This window comes from Hippoglossus hippoglossus, chromosome 13 (assembly GCF_009819705.1).
Source record: "Hippoglossus hippoglossus isolate fHipHip1 chromosome 13, fHipHip1.pri, whole genome shotgun sequence".
Taxonomy (NCBI): domain Eukaryota; kingdom Metazoa; phylum Chordata; class Actinopteri; order Pleuronectiformes; family Pleuronectidae; genus Hippoglossus; species Hippoglossus hippoglossus.
Window position 1 is genome coordinate 6463501 of NC_047163.1, and position 12034 is coordinate 6475534.

At 41.9% G+C, this 12034-nt stretch overlaps 1 protein-coding gene across 8 annotated transcripts in view; it reads left to right on the forward strand.

The window, feature by feature from the left end:
* The first annotated feature begins 2578 nt into the window (after positions 1-2578).
* robo2 (roundabout, axon guidance receptor, homolog 2 (Drosophila)) overlaps positions 2579-12034 on the forward strand; it is a 258887-nt gene continuing 249431 nt past the window's right edge. For 3 of the 8 annotated variants that reach the window (XM_034605260.1, XM_034605255.1, XM_034605256.1), the window contains exon 1: positions 2581-3161. In XM_034605260.1, the coding sequence (XP_034461151.1) occupies positions 3038-3161 (124 nt within the window). In that variant the 5' untranslated portion in view covers positions 2581-3037. Of the gene's footprint in view, positions 3162-12034 lie in introns of all 8 variants that reach the window. The other 5 variants (XM_034605259.1, XM_034605262.1, XM_034605253.1 and 2 more) reach the window with 3 other exon arrangements.

Below are 12034 nucleotides of genomic sequence, written 5' to 3' on the forward strand. Positions count from 1 at the left end.
CTGGGCTCCTCTCCTGCTTGACCACATTTATCCAGGGGGCTCTTGTCTGGGGGTGATAAGCTGTCTGACTTACCAGTATGGGTGTAGTAGTCCCCGCATCCCCTCCACTTCACTCCACTCTACTCCTCTTTACTCCTTCCTCGGCAGCAAGGACTGTTTTTGGTGACACCGTAAACCTACTCGACGATACTTCGCTGCTGTTTGTTTCTGTGCATCTGCCTCGACTATCACACCCTGCACAGGTTCCCCTCTCATCCCTCTTATCCCCTCTCCTTCTTCCCTCCTCTGTTTTGCATGACTGTATTAAAGAGGCAGAAAGTGTTTTTGAAGCAAAAACAACTTTGAATGGTTAGTTTAATGGGCTCACAGGGACCTTAGACAAAGACACTGGATGCTAATTCCAGCTACACTTCACCAGATTTATGTCTGTGTGAACTAATTTTACACAAGAGGCGGCAGACATCAAAGTCTGTCGCTTTCATCCGCTGATGACACAGGCGCAGAGTTTGTTTTGGGAACATCTGTGCTGTTTTTCTGTTTCTGACATTTGAATTTTGAACTTTTTTTTCCCCCATCTTTTTTAATACGTCTGCTACATATTCAACTGTTGAAAGGGATTACGATGCACCATCCCCTCTTTAAATTTGCCTCGTTAAACATAAATATCTCGTCTTTGATGAAGTGAAGTGAACTCAGTGATCGGTGTGGGAGTTAGTTTTACCTTTTACGGTTAAACCGAATGCTACGCGGTAATGGCAAGAATGCTACTCTTGTTATAGCAGCGATTTGCTTTATGAAAATGCACCGCTGTGGGACATAGGCTCTAACAAATGGTCACTATAGACCACTTAGAACCAGCTAAACCACATTCTCTGTGTATTTCCTGGTCCTCCCCCCACTAACTGCTTGCATCTAAACTACTTTGTGCTTACCCTTGCCAGCATCATTTAAATTTGGAGCCCAAGGTGCCACACCAGGCTCTTTATATGCAAAAAGAATAATCTCATGAGTATTACTGTTCAACACAAAAAGCTCCAGGTTACTGATTAAAAAAACCCTCCTTAGAAGTGTCGACATGGGGGAAGACGTATTGTAACATTAGGGTTTGAATCTACCATGTCTGGTGCAGATTTTTCAGATTTTATAAGTCGATTAACAGGAGTCTGTCAGACGTTAGAGTTGCGTACTTTCGCTGTGTTGCAAGAGGCCACAGAGAAGCAAACAGCGAGCTTGTTTAATCCGTCGTGGGAAATGTGTACAGCCAACACACGTGCTCCTGCTGGTGTCTAAGAGGAAATACACGTCTGTCTCTCTCATGTGCAGAAAGCTTAATTATAGTTCCTGGTGTCGTCGCAGGTTGTTTTACGAAAGGAACCGAGACGGCGTGAAGGAAGAGGAGGATGGGGGTGGGCGGTGTGGGGGGGTTGAGCAGGTAAGATATGAGCGAAGATCATGTGTGGACTCAGAATATTAATTTGCGCTGTGTATAAAAAATGATGGACTTGATCATGGGTTTCCACAGAAGCTGTAATTAGGACATTAAAGCCGTGGTGTGTGTACCAGACTGCCGGCTCATACTTGTGAGGTACTTGTTTTATGAACTTGTGAGCATAACGACCTTGGAGCTTTGTCAGGGAAATGCGGCTGATCAACAGAGTGCCTCGTATCTCTAAAGATCTTGGCAGCTAGTTACAAATGAGAGAAAAATTATATGTTTTTAATTAAAATATTATATTGCATGACTTGTATTTTTTTTCAATTGTTGGTGCGTTAGAGGAGCAAAAGCTTTTCCAATATTCTTTAGCATGAATTGGCTAAAGAAAGGTTAAATAACAGTTTCCCATTGCGTCACTACCACAGTCACAAACCCGAAGTTTCCTCTATAGTTTGTTTCGGAAATTAATACGTTACGAGTTTAATGATGGGATTTGTGATTTGATTAGTTTTGTCTCTGTGGAGTTTCGGAGGAATCGGAAAATAACAACTTGGCCAATGGGAATTGCAGTTTTCACTATTTTCAAATTGGTTTTGACCAAATACTCATCTTCCAAAATGTGAAATAAATACAATTCTCCTCAATAATGTTGATTGACTTTGTTCAGGGATATTTATAACACTATTTTTGTCCATGTGCTGTCACTGCAGAGGGGGTTGGGTCAAGAAGCAAGGACCCTACAATCTCCCCACCAGTGATCTTTTCTCTTTTGGTTTTTCCCGCCCAGTCTTTCTCCTTCTCTCTCTGCTCCATTGCCTCGAGGAATGTTGAGCCTTTCCTTACTTTGGCGATGGTCATGCTATCCCCATGCAAATGTCTTACTCGTAAAGAGCATCCCTACAAATTCATCTGCCTACCACACTCACCAGCTACCTGCTATCCTTACTTGCCTGTCAGCAGGTTCACACTACCAGACTCAGTCTCAGTCCAACACCTCCCTGGAAACTCCTTTGTGGAGTGCACAGGGGGGGGGGGTGTCGTGCTAATCTCTGTCTTCTCCACAGTTTGAGGCTTGGAGCAAAAGAGCGAGCTCAGAGGACTGAATATCCCCTGAAACCTAGAGTGAGGAGGGCAAGAAATTATTCAGCAGCAGCTCCCGCAGCAGCATCGACAGCGGTGGCAGCAGTGAGCGTGAGAGAGACGGAGAGAGAGGGAGTGTGTGTGTGTGAGTGTGTGTGTGTGTGTGTGTGTGTGTGTGTGTGTGAGTGTGTGTGAGAGCGAGTTCCTTTGCACTGTGCCGAGCGTAGCTGAGCTGTGCCGTCGCGTGGCAAGCTGTGTGTTCCTGTTTGGTTCCCATGCACTGTGCTGAGGCAGAGCTTACAGAAGGGAGAGATGCGGCTCCACTCGCTGCTCCAGCATCAGTGAAGATCAGCACCCGGCCGGGGCATCACTGAGCAGCATGGTAGGACTGGAGACCCACTGCTGACACCAGCGTGACTGATGATGACAGCCCACGCGTGGGCTACCATGCGCCACAGCCGCGCCGTTCTAGGAGGAAACACAGCCATGTGAAAGTGACTCGGCTGCCAGCAACTCTTGGACATGTTTTCCAGGGCAAAGTCTGGATTTCTTTCTGTGTTTGAACTTGTTTTTTTTCTCTTGGTGTTCTCTGGCTGTCCTGAACTCACCTATCAGGCAAGGACTAAAGGCAGATGGAACAAGGGCGGTAAGTGATGATGGACAACCATGATACACACGTCTATTTATTTGTAGATTTTGCGTTGTGAGTATCTGTTCTGGAGCTGAATGATTTTGAGATAGTTTGAAGATTTGATCTGCAGGTGATCATGGGTAATAAATTTGGCTGACACATTCCCATTCCACACTGACCTTGCTTTTAAACACTTTAGGATTTGGATGTTGTGTTCCACCATATTTACATATATTTGACATACAAGTCTGGACTGGTTTACTTATTTTTGTGGACAATTCTGACTCACTGTGGCAGCTGAGGTGTGTTCATGGGAAGTTGATGTGTGTTTTTGAGCACAAGAGGAAGTGATGACCACTTTCGTCCACTGGATGTCCTAACTTTTGAGTGCTCTCCACAATTTCTCCGTTATTGGCGTATTCGCAACTATGTTACTGTCCCGCTCGTATCGTTTTGTGTGTTTTGAATCCCCCTAACACTCTTAACACACACACATTCCCACACACGTTCCCACACACACCCCCTGCCCGCTCGCTGAGGCGGAGTGTGTTAGGCAAGATCACATTTATCTGTGCACCCTGGTATGTTTGGTTGACAGGACATGCCACCAGTGTCTTAGAACTGTGATTTTTGGTTTATAGACTTAGATCTCCCGTATTGAGCAGAGGTGTTAATAATTCATCTCATCCCCTCCGTGGGAGCGGCCCTCTCGCCTCTCTTGTAGCATTTAATCCCCTTTTTCGGATTAAAGGAACCTCTAATCTTGGTGCTGGTGCTCAGCGAGAAGCCTGAGAGATGCTCCCTGCAGCCTATCAGCATTGGAAGCACACGAGACTCGCGCTCGGTGGGATCCTGGTTGTCTTCAAAGAGGCAGTCACAACTGTGATCTATCTTAATGATTCCCTGCCACTCGCTCGTGCTCGTGTCACCCACTCTCGATGTTTTACATTTCTTCAAACAAGTCTCTTTTACACCTTCCTGTCACTATACAGTTTCCATGCATTTCTCACCAACACGGATCCGTAGCACTCAGAAGTTCTAACTTATTGACGTGGATCAAGCTCTGGGATCGATATCGCACACTTAATTAATGGATGATTAACAAATCTAGTTGTTCTCTTGCTTAAATCACTTAATATCTATATATATTTTTCCGACTTAAGAACTTACGATAGAATGTTGCAGAGACAACGAGATTGAACATAGAATAAAGTGTCAGCTTTGCCGGCGCTTTTGTGAAAGCAAAACACGTTTTCAGCCCAATGTTTAAATCTCTTGGAACAGTGGGTAAAATGTGCTCAAGGTTGGAATTTGATGTGTTTGGTACAAATATGAATCAGCAATCTCTAAAACCAAGGGTAAAAACAGATCCATTATGAAATCAAAGCTGTCGCCTGCCTCTGGTGAAATCGAGGGCACTGACCTCCCTCCACGTAATTAGGCCATAGGCTCCGTCCCTATATCTATTCACAGGTGGGAAAAAAATAAAATCATTCCACAGCCAAATGTAACCGTGCTTGGTTAATTATAGTTTTTGCGACACATTTTTTTGGAAAGATTTCTATTTTCCAGAGATCTGTACAGGGTTTACAAATCTTGATGGATATTGGGTGGGAAGAAGTATTTAACATTTAATTTGTGTGCCAGCACTGTGTCATTGGATTTCTCTCACCAGTGTTAATTCCCATTGACTATAAATTGCCATTCATTATCACATTTAACATCACAATTTTCATGCATGTGTGATTTGTCCCTGCACGGTATGGGCAACATTATTAACCCTTTCCATACTGTTAAAATGTATATTGCTAGGAGCACACTGGAGATATAAACTATTTACTCACAGTATTATACATTATGTGGCAAGCCTCCATGTTACACAACTACACACCAGGCACTTTATTAGGAACAGCATACTAAAACTGGATTCCTCAAGGTGTTGGAAATATTCCTCCAAGAATCTTTCTCTTCCACCTCCTTAAGTTGTTCTGTCCGATTCGGATCTTGCGACAGAAAAGGCAGTTGAAGTGCACTGAACTCGACGTGTTCATGAAACTACTTAAAGATGAATTTGGCTTCGTGACATGGTGCTTTATCATATTGGGAGTAGCCATTAGAAGATGGTAAACTGTGGCTATAAATGGATGCACATGGTCAGCAACAATACTCAGACAGGCTGTGGCATTCATCGACGATTGATCGGTGTTAACGGGCCCAAAGTGTGCAAAGAAAACATTCCCCACGCGATTAGACCACCACCATTCGTCTGGACTGTTGCTGTTCATGCTGTTGTGAACCTGCTATCTGCCTGTCTCAGCAGAAATCGAGATTCATTAGACCGTACCACGGTTTCCCAATCTTCAACTGTCCTGGTTTGTTCCGTGTGCACCCTCGGATTTAGATTCCAGACTGATGGGAGAGTGGAACTTGATGTAGGTCTTCTGCTGTTGATCTCCAACTTTGATGCGTTGTGCATCCAAATCTTTCCTGCTCACCCCCAGTTGTGATTGCCTGAGTTACAGTATCTATCAGCTCCAATCCGGTCTGGTTTTCTTCGTCTGACCTCTCTCATCAAAAAGACGATTTTGTCTGCAGAACTGCCGCTGACTGGATGTCTTTGTTTTTCAGCCCATTCTGAATCAAATCTAAAAACTCAAACTAGCCCCACTGGCCATAACACCCTATCAAAGTCACTTAGATCCCTTATGCTTTACCCATTCTGACATTTGATCTAAACATAAACTGAAGGTTCAGTGTTTGTGTGATCGTACACATTACACTTGGCTGATTTGCCGGAATGAGCAGGTTTACATTTGCTTGGTGATTTGCCCAGTAACATTGACCAGGTACTTTCCCTATACTATGTGCAAGATGTTGCCTAACATGCAATTTATTCATTGTCTCACACACCAAATATTAACACAAGCCGCAAAACTTTCTTTAAAAGCAAGCATTGAAGTGATCATCCAACAAATCTGCCTTCTGAATATCAAACACTCTTATCATCTGTGGACTTGAAAGGTTGCTGTGTAATTTTGTTTTTCTTTGCGTCTGTGGCTTCAATTCCCGTCACAATGCAATTCAGTGTTTAAGTGTCACGATGGAAAAAGCATCAAAGCTCCCATAAAAAGATCTCAAATTCTTTTTACAGTTTAAATAGACTAATTCCCCTGTCATGTCCGTGAGGCGTCGAAGCTCGGCTGCTGTTGCTCTGTGAAGGAAGAAACTCAATTTTACTGCCACTTTTCAACTATGCAGGTGACGAGTGTTTGATATTGAAAGATTTGTGTTGGCGTACAAGATGGATAGCACAAAGTGATTTTTGGGGTTGTTAAAAATACTGATGTACAAATAAAACTAAAGAACTGCATTGCATGCCACAACTGCAGCTGACACTTTGAGGTCTGACTGTGGGGACGGTAAAAACCTCATCGACTGTACCGCGAGCATGTGGCTAATAGTCATTTTACTGGTGCATACGACAACACACACAACATAATTGCACTGACACTGAGATGTTCATACTGTTTCAATTAAAATAGTAAGTGTACACTAATAATAAGCTCAAATATTGTGAAGGTTTTCCCAAAATAAATGTCTCTATATGTGTATATTGGTCTTAGTTGGTTGTATCAGACTATGGAGAAGTGTTAGACCAATATATACAAATGAATATGAAAGAATTGTGGAGGTTTGTAAAGCTCGCTTTGTATATTTATGATTTGTTGGAATCAAACTGTGTTTCACTTCCACTTTCCCCAATACCTGCTGCAGTGGAATCACACCAGGTGCACCAGCTGCAGTAGAGGCGGCAGCAGAACGCTGCTTGTTGTCATCTCATTTCTAAGCGTCGAACACTAGTTCTTAAGGTCTTGTGATCAGGAAACAAAACACTTACTTCCTACGCACGATGTCTGACATCATCCCGAATACAGCAAATTACTGTTCCTTCATATTCTCCTACTGCCCTGCAGAGAGAGCCTCCATAACTAATATCACCCTGGCAGCAGAGATGGAAGTGAGCCTGGCAGTTGGGGGCAAATTCAATTGGATGTATTACGATCCCACCCAACTGTAATGCATGGTAATGTGAAGACAGTACCAGGTGGAGAGGAGCCTGGCTGTGTTCACACTGAGCTCTGAAGCCAAACAATTTCAGGAGTAGCCCAGTATTAGAAAAAGGGTCATTTTTTTGCAATGTTCTCAACAACTGATTTACTAAACAGGGGCCTTGCCGAGGCAGTCAGCGAGAGAGTAATGGTTTAAAGAAGTGACCAACACCTATTACAGAAATACCACTCTCACTCCTCTATCTCCCAGGGCCGAGGGTATCTGACCGGCTGGGATGGGAGTGAGAGACTATTAGATTTATAGACCGGGGCAGGAGAGGAGGGATTAATATTACCACTTCCTAATCACACAGGAATAGTGTAGCCTAGTACGGATCAACAGCCCAAATGGCTTACTTCATCATTGTTTGCACACAGGCCGCAGCCGTGCAATTAGTGAGTGCTATTCAGGGGCTGCTCAGACCGCCAGACAAAATGAAGCAGCCATCTACAGTCAGCTGAAAATGTTCCTCAACAACATTACCATAACAACGTTTACTGAGCTTTTCCTCGATTCTAACTGGAATTAAAACTCTTATTGTGAATGATTTAAATGGCAAAAAGTCACCGATCAACTCATTAAATTAGTGTCCATCCTAATTTTGATGCACTTCTACTGGAAGGATAATTCCTTTTAATTTGTAACGACTAGAGCAGAGTAAGGAACTTTTTTTTACATCTCAAGGGCCAGTTAAATTTTTACGACATCATCCGCCAGCTCGTACCAAATTATTGGACACACATCACACTAACCTCTGTACTGTAATGGCGATCTTTAATAGTATCTGTTATCTGCTGCTTCAATCGCAGACCAGAGAGAAGAACAGGAAATTTCTTTCAGTGTCCTCCTCTGTTTTTTTTTTCCAATATCTTGTTCCATACGTATCAGTGATCGGCTCAGTAACCGATGCTTAAGAACAATTTTACTTTGTTCAGTGCAGAGCAGCAACAACTGCCCCTCAATCAGGTTTCTGATTCTTCTCTGTTAGCTTGCTTATAATCAAACCTGCCTGTATCCACAGCTGATTGTCAGGCATCGACAAGAAATTCATTCAAATGCCTTTGTCCTTGAGAACTCTTCTGTATTTCTGAGTTTCTTTTTTTTTTACAAATTGCCTTGCAGGGTCATATCATGTATATATCACAGCTCAGTCCTGCTTTAAAGTGCTGAGACCTTAGATTAGCAGGTTATTTAAAACTAAAAACCCCAAACTGAAGAAAACAGTAAAACATTTTACCCAGATAATTTTGTATCTCTTATCCATGACAGTTTACAGGCCGCCTCTGGTTCAGATTTGCTGCAGTGGTTCTAACAAACTGTTTTTTCTTGTACAATGAGGGATTATTGCTCATGTTACCTGTGTTTACTTTCCCCTTTGCCATCTAATGAAATGGGAGATAATACACTTAAGCTGTTGTCTTGTTGCTTGTGCTTTGAGCTACTTAAAAAAAAAGACGTTTAAATGAACCGGAATTATTTTGTAATGCTTCATATTCATAGCTTCTACGTCTTAGATTAAATGCTTATTCATTGTGGCTGCCACAGTATAAATGTCAATGTAGTGTATGTATTACATGTTGGAAAGCATATTAGTGACTAATTGTATCTCAACTGGTGGAAAATAACGACACATTACTCAGCATGTCTTTGTTTTTGAGTTATTTGAGTAGATCTAGTTTTACAGCTTGTTTTGCATAGTTTTCTCAAGAGTTAAGTTCACTGCTTTATGAACCAGTCTCCTATTTATGTCGAATTACTGTTAATGGACCCGCCCCCCCAACTCTCATACCCTGGCCCGAGCAGGAAGTCCACACTGACAACGGGGACAAAAATAATAGGGGAAAAATTAGGCAAGAGCCTGACAGGGACAATTGCATCACTGTCATTACGTTCAGTTAATTTGTTTTGACTTTTGTCTCGGGGCAGGGAACAAAGGGACCAAGGGGAACATCTCTCACTATCTGTTCCTGTGACGTATTGCTTACACACTCTGACTCAGTTCTGACTGGTGAGATCTCTGGAGAATTGTCTCCGGCACATCCCGTGTGTGCTAATGTAAGAAATGTAGGCCAAGTTTTCAGTTCTGCCAAACATTTGATTTTTTAGAAACAAAATGTTTACAAGACAGACAGCGAGTACATCTATAATGAAGTAGACTTGGCGCCCTGGTAATTACTCAATCATGGTGAAAAAGGCTAGAAAGGCAGAAAATGCGCCTGCTGTTCCTCGTTCAATCCAATTAGATCATTAAGCTTTGTGCCACTGCAAGTGGAGAAGAATCAGTTTCTCAAATGTACTTGTCTTCATTTTGTACGCCTACGCCTTGTTAGAAATAAATGTAATGCATACGAGCTGAAAAGTGTGGGCGAGATTACAGATGCATTGGTAACAGGGTTGAGTCGACATTAGGTAAAAGCAGTTCCTCCCCAATTTAGAGCAGCAGAAGGCTGTTATTGAATTAAATCGAATGGTAAACAAGTTTTTGTAAATCTGTGGTTCTGTTAAAACATTGCTCTGCATCATATAATATGCAAAGCCCATGTGAAATAGACCTAATTTAAGAAAAACAGTTACCTCACATTGACGTCATTATCAATTAATGTAAATAAATCATTGTTTCAAAAGGTAACTGTGCTAAAATGTCATTGTCTTTCCAAGACAAAAGTCAATTTTATGATTGTGTAACGCAGTACACTTTTTAAAATAGCGTATGTCTTAGATCAGGATGACAGTTATACATCCTCAGTTATTAAAACAATAATCAAACATGCATGTTGAAATATGATCACTGTTATAAAAGCTACCTGTTGGAATTTATTTTAATTATTACAATTGAATAATCCCCCAAAAAACTAAAATATTCAAAACCTAAAATTAAACAACCTAAAGGTAACTAAGATCATTTAAGGATTATAGATTGTTTGTTGATTCACAGAAGTCCGTCAATTACTCTGATTGCAAAAAGGACAATAATAATAATGATAATAATAAAGATATTATATTTTATTATAGGTGGTAATATTGACATTTTTTGTTTCACTCATTACACTAACACGTTCTTCCTTAGATGCCAGTCATTATAAAAATAGCTCTGGTCTTGCACTACACTATTATCAGGTTAAATAATCTCGATATTACACATTTGAACCAATAAATGATCATTTACCACCTATCTTTCACAATCTTTTAAATGATGGATTTATCTTAACATTAAAAAATGAAGCAGTTGCAATTAAAGACTGATGCAGTGAAATAACTGATTGAGTAAATGGCTAAAGTACTCTCACCGGGTATTACGTTTCCTCCTCCTCCTCCTCACCACCCCAATCACAAATCCACTTGCCATACAGCGCGACTTAATTGCCACATTCCAGTCGCACGTCCTCTAATGAAGCGGATTACTAATTGCAGAGGAAATTACACATTACAATAACAGTGTTTTATGGCTGAATTTCAGACTGTAAATATGACACCTTAGAGTGATGGATAGAAGTGTGCACATTTTATGGTCTAGGACCCTTTCACCTCGTTCTTCCTTGACTTGGCTACAACTAACTTGCAGCGTAGCCACTTGATCGCGTGTGTTCGTGTGTAGTAGTGAATGTACGAGCGCCTCACCCTGCTCCCCGTGCCTCTCGTGTTTCAGTTGTGGTGTGTTGATGATCGTGATGGAATATTTCTGGAGGTGTTGTTGTTAAAGTTTTTGATTTGTATATGTTCAGTGTAGTCGCAAAAGGACAAAGATTGCCTGCAGACGAGAGTGTAAATCTCCTCTTTAACTCGCCCGTCCCAGGCATTTGGTTTGTGGAAGATCTTTGTTATTCCCTTGGAAATGTCAGCAGCGAAGGAGAGGGAACAGCGTCTCTGGCCAATTGAGTTTTACCACTGTTGCCAGGAAGATGACGCTGTCACGGTCAGAAACAGAAATCCTTCACAAAGAACGGCAGCACTGCATTTCACTAAGCCTTTTTTTACCTTATTTGTGCCTCACTCTAACTCACTTTCTTTCGATATACCTCCTTACCTCTCTCTGCTCTGTGCAATAAAACTTTAAAGAGATAAGAAGCTTTTTTCTATTTCAGGGTCACCATTAGCCTGAATAATGCATTGACAAGAGAAGAGCAGTTTGAGTTCTGTGGAGGATAGAAGCGCAGCCTTCAATTAAATTATACATCATTATCACAGCTGGCAAGCCTGGTGCGACGGTACCCTCTCCATCCTCCACTAAATGTTCCATGTTACTGTCTTGTCCAATATTGTGTGTCTAGCAACAGCCTTTCCCTGTGCCAGCACAGAGCTGGGATGCAGATAAGACCGCCAGTGCTGGATGGAGACACACATTACAAAAAAGGGGGGGACAGTAATGCGGGGACATAGCTTAAAGGAACTGATGTTATTCTAACTCACTGTCATTAACAGAGATTGTCCCTGTCCCTAATAGACAATGACCTCTAGTTTGATGCTGTTGAATTGACGCAATCTTTCAGTAACAGCTCCAGTCAGATGCTAATGCTGTTTCCTGTTTGTGTTTTGTAATGAATGTTTGGCTGACAGTGTTCATCCTTGATTCGTGCTTGAGCATCTGTGGCAACTGACTAACTGGAGCTGAGAATTGTTTTGTCCACATATGGTTTACAAGATGAAGGGGTACCTTTGAAATGTCTTTCTGTTTATTCAAGGCACTCGGATAAGGAGGCACTGATTGAGTTGGCATTGAAATATGGTTCTTACCCAGTGTCTTTACTGTTCCAGCTCATGATGTCACCCACAGACTGTAT